This window comes from Schistocerca serialis, chromosome 6 (assembly GCF_023864345.2).
Source record: "Schistocerca serialis cubense isolate TAMUIC-IGC-003099 chromosome 6, iqSchSeri2.2, whole genome shotgun sequence".
Classification (NCBI taxonomy): domain Eukaryota; kingdom Metazoa; phylum Arthropoda; class Insecta; order Orthoptera; family Acrididae; genus Schistocerca; species Schistocerca serialis.
The window spans coordinates 445,053,512-445,066,718 of record NC_064643.1 but is presented as its reverse complement, the minus strand read 5'-3'; the positions used below and the strand labels follow the sequence as shown (position 1 = coordinate 445,066,718).

The 13,207-nt window shown below is 40.4% G+C and overlaps 1 protein-coding gene across 1 annotated transcript in view; it reads left to right on the top strand.

The window, feature by feature from the left end:
* The window catches only part of LOC126484238 (cytochrome P450 6k1-like), a 29,372-nt gene extending 27,550 nt beyond the window's left edge, over positions 1-1,822 (top strand). Inside the window, exon 5 of the mRNA XM_050107652.1 lies at positions 1,164-1,822. Within this exon, the coding sequence (XP_049963609.1) occupies positions 1,164-1,342 (179 nt within the window). The 3' untranslated portion in view covers positions 1,343-1,822. The remainder of the gene's footprint in view (positions 1-1,163) is intronic.
* The last annotated feature ends 11,385 nt before the right edge of the window (positions 1,823-13,207 follow it).

Below are 13,207 nucleotides of genomic sequence, written 5' to 3'. Positions count from 1 at the left end.
AATTTCTCTGATGTGATTACTAAAGTTATATTTCGTTCACTTCATCGCTGAAGTAATCAAGAGTACTTTTCCACTGACTAACGCCTTCCTTAATCCTTCAACTAGAAAGATAGCTTTCAAGTGCAGTTACGTTGTTCTGAGACCTGATAGTCAGAACAGTAGTCTGCTGGTCTCCGATGCTTAGTCTTCCCACTGCCAGTGATATTCAGGTCGTAGTAGATAACAGAGAGAGTATCTAGCACGCCAGTGAGATCTGTATGTCGTGAGACGAGATAGTTTCCATTATATGAAGCCTTCCGCTACCTAACAGTGTTACGACCTTCTAATGGCCCTAGAGACAAAGATTAATCCCAACTGAGAATTAATGCATGCACCTTTGATGATGTAAAAGTCCCGATCTGAATAGGAGATGAAACTATTGTATGGTGGTCAATTTGAGAAATAAATTCTGTACAGCAACATCCCTGTGTTGCTCTTGATATGAAGGAAACCTTCGTACATTCCCAGTCAAAGTAAATACCCAATAACTGATTGTACCTGATTCAAGAGGGTAATTAAGCACCTGAAGGAAATGAAGTTGAGAATGCTAAAGAATCGTAAGTCGAGGGAAAACAGTTTATGGACAAAACGAATCTCTATCCCTCTATATCGATTGTGCTGGCTTATGACAGTGTCAAGGGATGTTATCCACTGTGCATTATTTCAATTAATCTGGGCGATGAAAGTTAATTAATATCATTTATTTAATTAATTGGGACATAGCTGGAGAGACACCCTGTTGTCACTTCACAGCAAGCAGAGGCAGGTAGCTTGAAGCTATAACCTTCAAAACTATTAAGAAATGGGACAGCCAAGCTGCCATAGTAGGTACGAATAAAGCTCGATAACAGCAAATGATAAAATCAAACAACTAATGGTGAGTTTGCACCCGTATAGCGATTAAAACACTTTTGCTACAGGACTTCTTCGTGTTTACAGTCCTGATACCTCTCTGGGGACGGGGCAAAATAACGCTGGTTCTGCGGACAGAATTATTTCGAAATTTATTACAGTTTATGTGAAAAGTTGAATGAAATGAATTTTTTGACACAGTGCGAGATTTCAAGCATGTAGCATTATCATTCCCAGTAGAACAAAGTAATAACCTCCTTGTTTTGTTGCAGGCATGCGTTTCGGGTTGATGCAGGTGAAGACGGCAATAGTACATCTGCTGTCAAAATTTGACATTCTGCCCGTCGGAGACAAGCAGTCTAAGCTACGCATGGCTCCCAACACTGTGGTGCTGACACCGATCGGAGGGATCCACCTGAGGTTGGAGCCGCGAAAAGTGCCTGCCTGCTGAAGTTCTCCAGCTGCTGTGAACAACTCCGCAGAAACCTCACACACACTCTGTTCACACGAAAAGCTTCATGGAACATGGACACCACTACATTAATTGCACTGTGATGCTTCAGATTGTTGATAGTGACAAAATTCCTACTGATACAGTTGGTCTCACAATAGATGTCACCGTTTCTGTACTGTGCATAGTGTTCATCAACACTGATATCACTGTCTAGTTGGATAAGTATCTATTTATAGAAAGTCTTGTATAGCAATGCCTATCGCTTCCTTGCCTTGTTGTTTCTGTATGTCACGAAGAAGAATTCAAGTCGAAACTTAGTTTATTTACATACCTGCTGTCTCTTCATTCTGCTGTTTGGAACTAAACACGTTTGGTACGTTTCCTGTTGTGTGCTGCTGTAGACATTAATATTGCCTGTGTTATAGCTCTGACCATGTTGTGCTTCTACAACTGATTAAAATGAACCTCAAGAGGAAATCGACAACTTTTTATTTCAGGCGGATGTAATAAACCAATGCCCATTTCAGTGTATACGTACATACCTAAGGGATCTGCCGTTCAACAAGACAAGGATATGGTTAAAATCTACTAAAAATAAAACACACACACACACACACACACACACACACACACACACACGCACAGACAGACAGACAGACAGACACACACACACACACACACACACACACACACACACATATATATATATATATATATATATATATATATAGATTCACAGTTACATATACAATGGATTACATGTAACTGTGAAACTGTCACAGCAAAATATATACCGGCCTATCATTTCGTTAATCGCCATAGGTATTGTGATATTTGCATTCAGGTGAGACACAGCGAAATTCGAAAAAGTTTGTAATAAAAAATATGGGTCCTATGATTTTGAATTTGGTGCATAGTATTACATAATGAGTTGCTGCATATTAAATTTAGCTAACATTTCGAATTTTTCTCTTCACTTGGGTGGGGGTCTCTGCCACCAACGCCAAGAAAACCGATCTGATGTAGCACACTTATTTGCGATCGCACGCGCTAACAAGAAAGCCAAATGAAATATCCACAACATTATTTCTATTTCATATGTGGTTAGAGATTCTGAAATGGGATCTGGGCACATGCTAACATGCAAACAGGAGAGTATATTGCCATATGGTTACTATCCAAACTTCATTATGTACATGTTATTCCATTAAGTAGAGACTTTTTCTATGAAAGAATGTAATTTTGAAGGGTCATGGATAGCTGGTGAAATGAGGAATGCTGTGGGTTTTTGTGCAGCATAAGTGAAGCCATTACACGTTTATTTTTGTACCGATGACGTGTTTTTCATAATCTATCGACCTTGCTTTCCCTCTGTTCACCACTTGACAAACTTAATAAACTATGGTTTTAAAATTCTTTCTCAATTGCGTCTGCACAGCGTGTTAGTAAGGTGACATTGTGTAAGATCTGCCGTGTTTTGGCAAAAGAAGCAAACTTCAACATACAAGAGAGAAGTAGGTTTCATTCAAAATTCACCATTCACGACAGTTGTCTGAAACTTGCAGATGTTAAATAAGCCATGAGAAAATAAATCAATGCTTTTTTTGCCTATCGCGATTCCGGTTTATAGCATCGCGACATTGCTGCTCGCCTTGGTCGAGATCCAATGACTGTTAGCAGAATAAGGACTCGGTGGGTCAGGAGGGTAATACGGAACGCCGTGCTGGATCCCAACGGCCTCGTATCACTAGCAGTCGAGATGACAGGCGTCTTATCCGCATGGCGTGCAGCCACGTCTCGATCCCTGAGTCAACAGATGGGGACGTTTGCAAGACAACAACCATCTGCACGAACAGTTCAACGACGTTTGCAGCAGCATGGACTATCAGCTCGGAGACCATGGCTGCGGTGACCCTTGACGCTGCATCACAGACAGGAGCGCCTGCGAACCTGGGTGCACGAATGGCAAAACGTCATTTTTTCGTATGAATCCGGGTTCTGTTTACAGCATCATGATGTTCGCATCCGTGTTTGGCAACATCGCGGTGAACGCACATTGAAAGCGTGTATTCGTCATCGCCATACTGGCGTGTCACCCGGCGTGATGGTATGGGGTGCCATTGCTTACACGTCTCGGTCTCCTCTTGTTCGCATTGATGGCACTTTGAACAGTGGACGTTACATTTCAGATGTGTTACGACCTGTGGCTCTACTCTTCATTCGATCCCTGTGAAACCCTACATTTCAGCAGGATAATGCACGACAGCGTGTTGCAGGTCCTGTACGGGCCTTTCTGGATACAGAAAATGTTCGACTGCTGCCCTGGCCAGCACATTCTCCATACCTCTCGCCAATTGAAAACGTCTGGTCAATGGCGGCCGAGCAACTGGCTCGTCACAATGCGCCAGTCACTACTCTTGATGAACTGCGGTATCGTGTTGAAACTGCACGGGCAGCCGTACCTGTACACGCCATCTAAGCTCTGTTTGACGCAATGCCCAGGCGTATCAAGGCCGTTATTACGGCCAGGGTTCTGTTTTCTCAGGATCTATGCACCCAAATTGCGTGAAAATGTAATCACATGTCAGTTCTAGTATAACATATTTGTCCAATGAATACCCGTTTATCATCTGCATTTCTTCTTGTGTAGCAATTTTAATGACCAGCAGTGTATGAATGGGACAGAAATCCGTAGATGTGATGTACAGACAAACAAACGATTACGATTTAAGAAAAATTGGATGATTTGTTTAAGAGAAAGTGCTTCACAAACTGAGCAAGTCAATAACGCTTTGGTCCAACTCTTGCCCTTATACACGCAGTTCATTTGCTTGGCATCAATTGAAGGAGATTTTGGAAGTCCTGAGAGATATCGTGCCTAATTCTGTCCAACTGCCGCTTTATATCGTCAAAATTCGGAGCTGGTTGGAGGATCTAGCCCATAATGACGTGTACAGGTACGGCTGCCCGTGCAGCTTCAACACGATACCACAGTTCATCAAGAGTAGTGACTGGCGTATTGTGACGAGCCAGTTGGTCGGCCGCCATTGTACCAGATGTTTTCAGTTGCTGAGAGATCTGGAGAATGTGCTGGCCAGGGCATCAGTCGAACATTTTCTGTATCCAGACGATCTTTCTGACCATCAGAATGGTTCAAATGGCTCTGAGCACTATGGGACTTAACATCTGAGGTCATCAGTCCCCTAGAACTTAGAACTACTTAAACCTAACTAACCTAAGGACATCAGACACATCCATTCCCGAGGCAGGATTCGAGCCTACGACAGTAGCAGTCGCGTGGTTACGGACTGAAGCGCCTAGAACCGGTCGGTCACAGCGGCCGGCTGCTTACCATCCTAGGATCTGACAAGCATGAAGACAAGCAGTAGAAACTCCCGCCGTGTGTGGGCGGCCATTATCTTACTGAAATGTAAATCCGGGATAGTTTCCCATGAAGGGTAACAAAATATCGTCATCGTACCGCTGGCCTTTAAGGGTGTCGTGGATGACAACCAAAAGGGTTATACTTTGAAAAGAAATGGCAAGTTGGACCTTCACTGCCAGTTGTCAGGCAGTATAGCGGCGACATACATATTTGTATTCAACCGCTGACTGGGGCGTCTCCAGACCCGTCTTAGCTGGTAATTGGGGGTGTTAGAATAAGATCGCATCGAATGAGATTCCAGACCGAGAACATGTCTGGAGACGCCTCGGACAGCGGTGGGATACCAACCTCACTGTCAACCTCCATACGAGCCGAAAACCATGAGTGCTGATCTGAGGTGTCATTTGCTTTCATAGCAGGACTCCTTTGGGTATCATCTGCGGCATCCTTGCAACACAGCGTTATATCGATGATACTCTATGGCCTCTTTCCTAGCATTATAGGAAGGGTTCTCAAACTAGGTAGGGATTCTGGTGACCTAATGGGGCAACTGGGCAAAATTTACGACAACATTCCTCAAGAGTACAGCCAACAACTCTGTAAATCGACGCCAAGGCGAATAACTGCTTGCATAATGGGCAGATGTTGACCAACGCATTATTGACTTGTTCAGTTGGTGGAAATCTTTCTCTTGAATAAATAATACAATTTCTTTCCAAATCGCAATCATCTGCTTGTCTGTACATGTACATAACATACAGTGATCTCTGTGACATTCGGATAATTACTTCGTGGTGAGTGGGTTTTCTTTTGTCTTAGAGTTTATATATCAAAGAACTGTTAATAAATGAAAGTTTGTCTGCAACTCACTCCATCTCTTACGTTGTATCTGAATTAACACATGTACTTTCTCAATTAAGAATAAGGCTTGAGAGTGAGTAGAATGGCTCAATGACCCAGAATTGTCGCATTATGTAAACACCCTTCTTCTGATCATCAACTGCTGCATGTCTATTACAAAGGCACTTATACCATAGTTCGTAGGAGGGGAGGGGAGCTTAGACCTGGGAGTGTGAAGTAGTTTTAGTTTTTAGGAAGACGAATGCCGAATTATAAGAAATCATAGAAAAGTTCTAGTACTGACCCCATTAAAATTTTTGACTTTTAAATCATTTTGTTCAAAGGAAAACACCTCACGGCTCTATTAGCCATTGATCGATCGTAAGAGGTCACAATCGTTGCTAGCAAAGGCAATGAAGTTCGAGAGTGTATTCTAATAAATATACACATCTATAAATTTAGATTAAAAGTAAAATTAAATATTCCTTTATTTTTTGTTTTTGGCCTGAAAGTCATACATTCATCTCTCAGTGTTTTAGTAAGCTCTAGGAATTTACATGGTAAGATTACATTTGTTTAAAATTTTCATAATTAATTTTAAAATTAATATATTAATTTAATGAAGGAGAGATGCTACATTATTTGGTAATGGCTGATGACACCTGATTAACTGTTTATGAAATCAATTAGCTGCTTTGCACGCCGTTTGCATTCGAAAAAAATGTTATCAATATCTTCTAATATTACTCAGTCATATTTACAATTGGTGTTATCTCGAATGTATACTCAGTGAAGATGACTGGGAAATGATCCATGATTAAATGTCATGTGAACTTACAAACATTTTATTCGTCATAATTGTGTGGAACTAGGGCTTCAAGACAAAGTTTGGCTCTATTTCTCCATAATATTCCCTTTATTGTCGTTGGCATCTTGTTCTTCTGTACAAGGTGTTCGGAAATTCCATTTACAAACTTCTAGGACTAGCAGAGTGGGGGGTCAATACATAATATTTTGAACAGGAACCTGTAATCGGAAGTGACTGTTTCTGTTCTACAACAGTTTAAATTCAAATGTTTACCTAACACACTTCTGCTTGAGAAATTGATTTAGGCGTGATGCAACACAGTTATCAGCTAACAATTCGAAAGGAGACGTAACGAAACATATATTTATCACTTAAGGGCATTTATTTGTATTAACTTTTGTACTCGTTTACATTATTCCAAAACAAGGAAGTACCCAGCATACCATGCATATAGACCAATACTGACACTGCCCGCCCCTGGTAGCTGAGTGGTTCGCCGGCACGCTAGCTCAGCGTGCTCGGTCAGAAGGTTAGCTACCCTTTGTAATAAAAAACTGAGTGAACGGATCAACCAAGAACTTGAACGGGTGTCATTGGACGTCCGCCACGAACAAAGCCAACGGACAATATGTGCCGGCACGGTAGCTCAGCGTGTTTGGTCAGAGGGCTGCGTGCTCTCTGTAATAAGAAAACTGAGTCAAGGGATCAAGGATCAACTCGAACGGACGTCTTGTGACGTCCGCCCAGACCAAACGCAACGAACTGTATTGAACAAAAAGGGAAAAAAAAAGTGATTAGCGTGACAGAATGTCAATCCCAACGGCCCGGGTTTCATTCCCGGCTGGGTCGGAGATTTTCTCTGCTCAGGGACTGGGTGTTGTGTTGTCCTAATCATCATCATTTCATCCCCATCGACGCGGAAGTCGCCGAAGTGGCGTCAAATCGAAAGACTTGAATCTGGCGAACGGTCTACCCGACGGAAGGCTCTAGTCACACAACATTTTTTTTATAACAATAGTGGCTCGATGTGGCGATCACTAACGTTGTTACAGACATTGAACCTACGAAGCTTGTTCTGGTGTGCACACTCCATTCCAACTGGTATTTCTTCAGTTTCTAGAGCAGCGGCCAGAATCCTTGACAGCAGATCTTCCTCTGTCTCTACAGGACTCTCATAAATTAACAGAAATGTTTAAAAGATAAATGGATGTTTCGTTACGCATCCTTTCATATTGGTACCCAATAATGGTCTTGCGTCACGCATAGTCCTCAAGCAGAACTGAAAGAGATAACATCAGAATTCTAACCGTTGTAGAACGTAAACGGTGCATTTCCAGTCATCGGTTCCTATTCAAAATATTATGTACTCACTACCCTCTACAATTCCTAGAATTTTGCAATGAGAATTTCCGAACAACCTGTATAACGTCTTCAGGTCTCATTGTGAAATAAGATGTTTTTAAATTTGCTGTTGGGTGCGGCGGTGAGCGCTAAGTCATGGAACATTTCATTGTCTTTAATGTTAGTGCATTTCTTGATCCAAACAAAGTTTATCATCTTAACTATACTTTTATTTTCAGTGGTGGCTTTCAGAATATCCATTACCATCTGATAAGTGTTCTTGAGAATGGCTGGCGTGCACATTTGTTGGAGTAAGATTATACAGTCCACTAAAATCAAAATGTTTTGTACTATGAGGTAGCTGTGGCGCCTCCAGAAAAAGTAGAAGCTCTATATAGTCTCTCTCGGGCCATTGTACAGTCACAAACTCCATCCTAGTTTCTACATATTATAGACCACGCAGAATGGCATGTAGTAATCATTCCAAGGCGCCACGGTCCCGCTAACTGCTCACAAAATCTAGGCAGTGATGCATTGACCATTGCGCGAAGGGAGTTCTCGAACGGCTGAAACCAAACATTTGGGTATAACGATTTGCTGCTGCCCGTCAAAACTCGGAGTCACTGCACAGACAAGAAAAACTCGTTATTGAATCCCTCTCATTCTGCAGGGTCCAGTTTAGTATCTGTCAAGCTACCTTTAGCCCTGTTGACAGAAGGGCGATCTCTTGCGCCATTAAGTGTGGATTTTATGTTGTCAACAGCACCAAATTTCCTCTTTTTGGGGATGTTTTAAATTTTGTCATATTCTGACAGAAGTGTTCATTCCTCCCGCTTTCAGATCTGTTGCAGTACCCCTGTTGCGCCTAAAATGTGAGAAGCGACTGCAATTCCGCTAATGAGGTCACCGATGTGGAGCAAGCGTCGTTCGGTTTTGCATCTAGCTCCCAATTCTACGTTGTATGATCTTGCAATTCTCTCTGCCTGACTGCTTCGCTGCAGCCTCCAATCGCTTCTTTATCTCTTTACCCACCTTCTCAATGTCTCTGCTTCCCAGGTGTAGTATTTGTGCGAGTACTGTCGACATTCTGCTGTCGCAATCTGACATGATAGGATTCGCACCTGCTCAAGCTGTGTCACGATGATATGTACATGTGCCTCTGGCTTCTCCAGGTCCTCTTTCGTCACTTCTCCAACGGTTCAATCATTCCATTTCCATAACAATTTCTTTGGGCAAGAACTATTCTTATATCACTGCCCTGTTGTTAGTGAACAAAAATATACCGTGTGTATCGAACTTTGTCCATGAGACGAGCAAACTATTTTCCGTAGAGAATATTGGTTCCCCTGGATCATAGGCCTAGACATGCAGCCCGAAGTAAATAAGTCGAGTTTGATGTTGGTAAAGTGATCCACTGCATTACTTTGCTTTTGAAATTTTAGTGGCGCTTTCATAGCGCAACCATCTTAGGGCTGCAGAGTGTAGATATACGTCACATATTTAAACTTTTAAAAGATTTTTTCGCATCTATCGCGTTACAGGCTATAAGACCAGCATTGCAAATGAGAAATTGCCACTGCCACAATTCAACTCAAACCTACGACCATTTGTCGTGAAATGTATTTTTATTTTACTTACCTAGTGAACAGACGTCATGCTACGCTGCTTGTTTAAAACAGACCTGTAACCCATTCCCACGAACTTGGGAATGTGGTCTGATTTACAGTAACTTACTGACACCAACACAACACTCTAGAAATATTACTCTCTGAAAGCTGCAATTAAAACCTCTAAAGAAAAATAGCTGGCTGCAATTTTAATAGTCAAAATGAATAAAAATACTTGAAATAACTTACACTGCACTGACGTCTGGAATGAAACTATCTTAATTTATAAATATCCGTCTCTCTTTATAAATTCTAACAGTCTGCCTTGGATTTCATTTCCATTTTAACATTTAATTTTCTACGAAATTTTACTTTCTCTTAAAGTCTTGATGAGCAAAGTAATTGAAAAGTGATTTAGACAAGATATATGAATGGTGTGATGCGAAAAGTACCAACTGACCGTAAATAATAAAAAGTCTGCAGTTATCCACATCAGCACTAAAGGGAATCCGGTAAATTTCCCTTACATGAAAAAGACACAAATGTGCATGATCACGAACTTCCTTCTGCGAGTACGAAAATATTTTGTTGGCATCCACCCACATTGTGAGAAATGATCACTGTAGCGAAATAAGAGAAATCAGGGCTTGCACAGGAAGATTTCTGTTATTCGAGAGGGGTACAGAACAACTCTTTCTCCATCATGAAAAATGGAAAATGAATAATAATCATATTGTTTGTATAAAACGGCAAAGAATCATTGTTATTCATAATTAGAAGTATTACATTATATTATAGAGCGACTCTCTCTCTCTCTCTCTCTCTCTCTCAGTGTGTCTGTCCCCTCTCTCTCTCAGTCTCTCTCTCACTCTCCAGCGTATACTTTAAAATTTGGTTGTGGCATGAGAAACGAAAAAAAAAAACAAATAAATTCCTACACCTCCTTCTACAATGTAGTTTTAAAAACATTTTAATTACGTTACATTTGGTGCGGGAAATTATTTGCATTTCTCTGGAGACAAACACGCAGCACGTGAACTAATTCTTAAGAAAAGTGTATACCAGAAAGTGTTCGTTTACACTTGTCTCCCCAAATGCAGACAGTTTCTTCAGCACACATGGAAAAAGTAGTGCATACAACATTTATTACGTTTAACATTCGTGTTGAACACCTGCTATTTTTATCAATCCGCTAGGTAAGTGTAAATACCATTTCCGCCTTAAATACGTTATTACTCCAGTAAACCAAGAAAAGGTATGTATCATTTTATAACAGTTTCAAGACATTAGTTTGCACTTTCATATATTACCATTTTCGTGTTGGTCACATGTCAAAGGGAAGGCTGTGAATTCTTACGTTCGTTAGTGTCTGTTTCTCCACTTAATGAAATTCACATCAGAAGGCAACAATTGTCAGATGAGAGTCGCATTTAATTGAGAGGATGTGATACATGACTTTCACATTCATACTACCATTCATCTTTTGTGTAGCACCAAACACGTTTTCCTAGTAGAACAGTGTTCAACATTATCCTTCAATCTTTCAATTCTCTACATCCAAAACCGAACACTAAATGGCCTTTTATTATTTCTCTACAACTTAACCACATAAATCGCCTCCTCCAGGCTCACCAAATAACTAATAAATAATTTTTTCCCTTCCTCTCCATAGGATAACAATCCATTCTGCCTCACATACCTAATATATAAATGATTAACACTATTTATCTTCTGAATAGCACTTACTCATTTCTCTTTTAACAACTCTTACAAACAACAATCACAGTTCATGGTGATCCAGGCCCTTATGTAAGCCTTACTTTCGTATCAAAACACTTATGCCACTCACTTACTTACTAATGTTGTCACACGTCAATAAAAAATCTTTTCTGCCTCCACTCTTCCTTTCATGAAACTTCTTAGCTTTCAATAACCTGAATGTCACTTAAAAATCCTTCTCTGGTATACTCATTTAAATACAGTTCTTCAGTATTACAATTATTCTTTATTTATTTACATTTCTTCATTTGCAATATGCGTGGCAGATAGAATTTACTCTATGTAAATGTTCAAAATACCATTTTTACTGATGTTCAGTACACAAAAATAAGAAGCAATTCAATATGAAAACTAAACAGTAAACTGTAAGATAATAAATTTGACACACTCTTTGTACCCACACTATACCTAATTTGCTTCTTTTACTTTATAGTTATATGTCTCTTCATATATTTCAGAAGGACTACTCTCTCATCTCTTCTTGGTATTAAGTTCTTGTTTCTTCTTCAGCAGTACAAAAATCTACTCAATTTTTTAGTAGTCAGTCCATTCCTAATGTAATCTGCAGTCCTATGTTAGCAAGAGCTAACACAAATTTCATTAACCAAGTGTTTTTAATACAAAATTCCACTAATACTTCCTTCTCTATCTTGACATTTCCAACAAAATTTTCACTCCTAATCCCGCTACTATGAACAATGTGTGCCACAAGTTCATTCCTTCTATACAAAGTTTTACGTTAATTTTTCGCTTTACAGACCTACTGAAAACTCAAATCACTCCAACCGAAATCACTCCTTCTACAGGTAAAGTAACTGTCTTTTCGTGTTTCTGAATCACCTCGCAACATGTTTTGTTAGTTAAACATACGCCACTTTTGGTGTCGATTATTAATGTCAACTCTGTTTCATTAACACGTCCGCTTATAAATGGTTTCAGTAAGTCAGACTGCTCCTTTAACTGTTCCTCTAGTAGCAATTCTTTTACCTCTAGCCCTTCTCGACACCTTATGAAATCTGACATATATTACTGAAACAGGTATCCGGTTGTCAACAGAGCTGGTTCCTGTGTCAAGTGGGCACTAACTAATTCCCACACTTTCGGTGCCAACTGGTTCCCTCCAAGGCCTATTAGTGTCTCTTGGCTCTTGGCATATTCCTTCATTCTTTGGGGTGGACTGACTGACTGGCTCTTCCATACCTCCTCCCTTAATTGCTATTACTATGATTGTTATTACAGTTCTGGCTTTGGTATTCATCATTTATATTATGGTAAAACCTATTATTTCCCACTGTTGTTAGTACTTTGCTGGTTGTGTACCATCCATCCACAACTGTCTTGACAGGTATGTACCTCTTAGCTACTCTCCATTTTGACCAGGTATTGATTTTATAACCACTCTCTTGTCGCTTATTATAACTATTTCTTGACAAATTTAAGGAGTCAGATAGACCAAGAAATTCTAAAAATTGGTACACACTGTCCCAAGTTCTTTCTATCAGTTTTTCTTTAGTGACTGTGGGTAGCCTACTGATAAGTACTTCAATAAAGAGAGGTTCAGAAACACCTTCATCTAAAAGCAACTGCAGCTTTAGTCTCTTCTGTGCACCCTCTGAACGAAATTGTGAGCCGGCCGGAATGGCCGTGCGGGTCTAGGCACTACAGTCTGGAGCCGCGTGACCTCTACGGTCGCAGGTTCGAATCCTGCCTCGGGCATGGATGTGTGTGATGTCCTTAGGTTAGTTCGGTTTAAGTATTTCTTAGTCTAGGGGACTGATGACCTAAGATGTTAAGTCCCATAATGCTCAGAGCCAAAATTGTGACTTAACTCCTTTTCAAAGCTCTCGTAAAACTCAAATGTGTCATCGTTCAACAATTCCCACCACAAAGCACTTTACTCTAAATGATTTATCACAAAACGTATCATTCTTCTGGAGTCTCAAGCTACAGATAAAGACCAATGAAACACTTTCAGTAAAATAACTAGTTAGGTTATCCCTTCTGCTTCAAAGGTCAGAAACATTTGGTTTCCATCACTGCCCATTTCAAACCTAAATTCTTCCCAAAACTAATTTTAACACCACTCACTTCTGCCTGTAAGG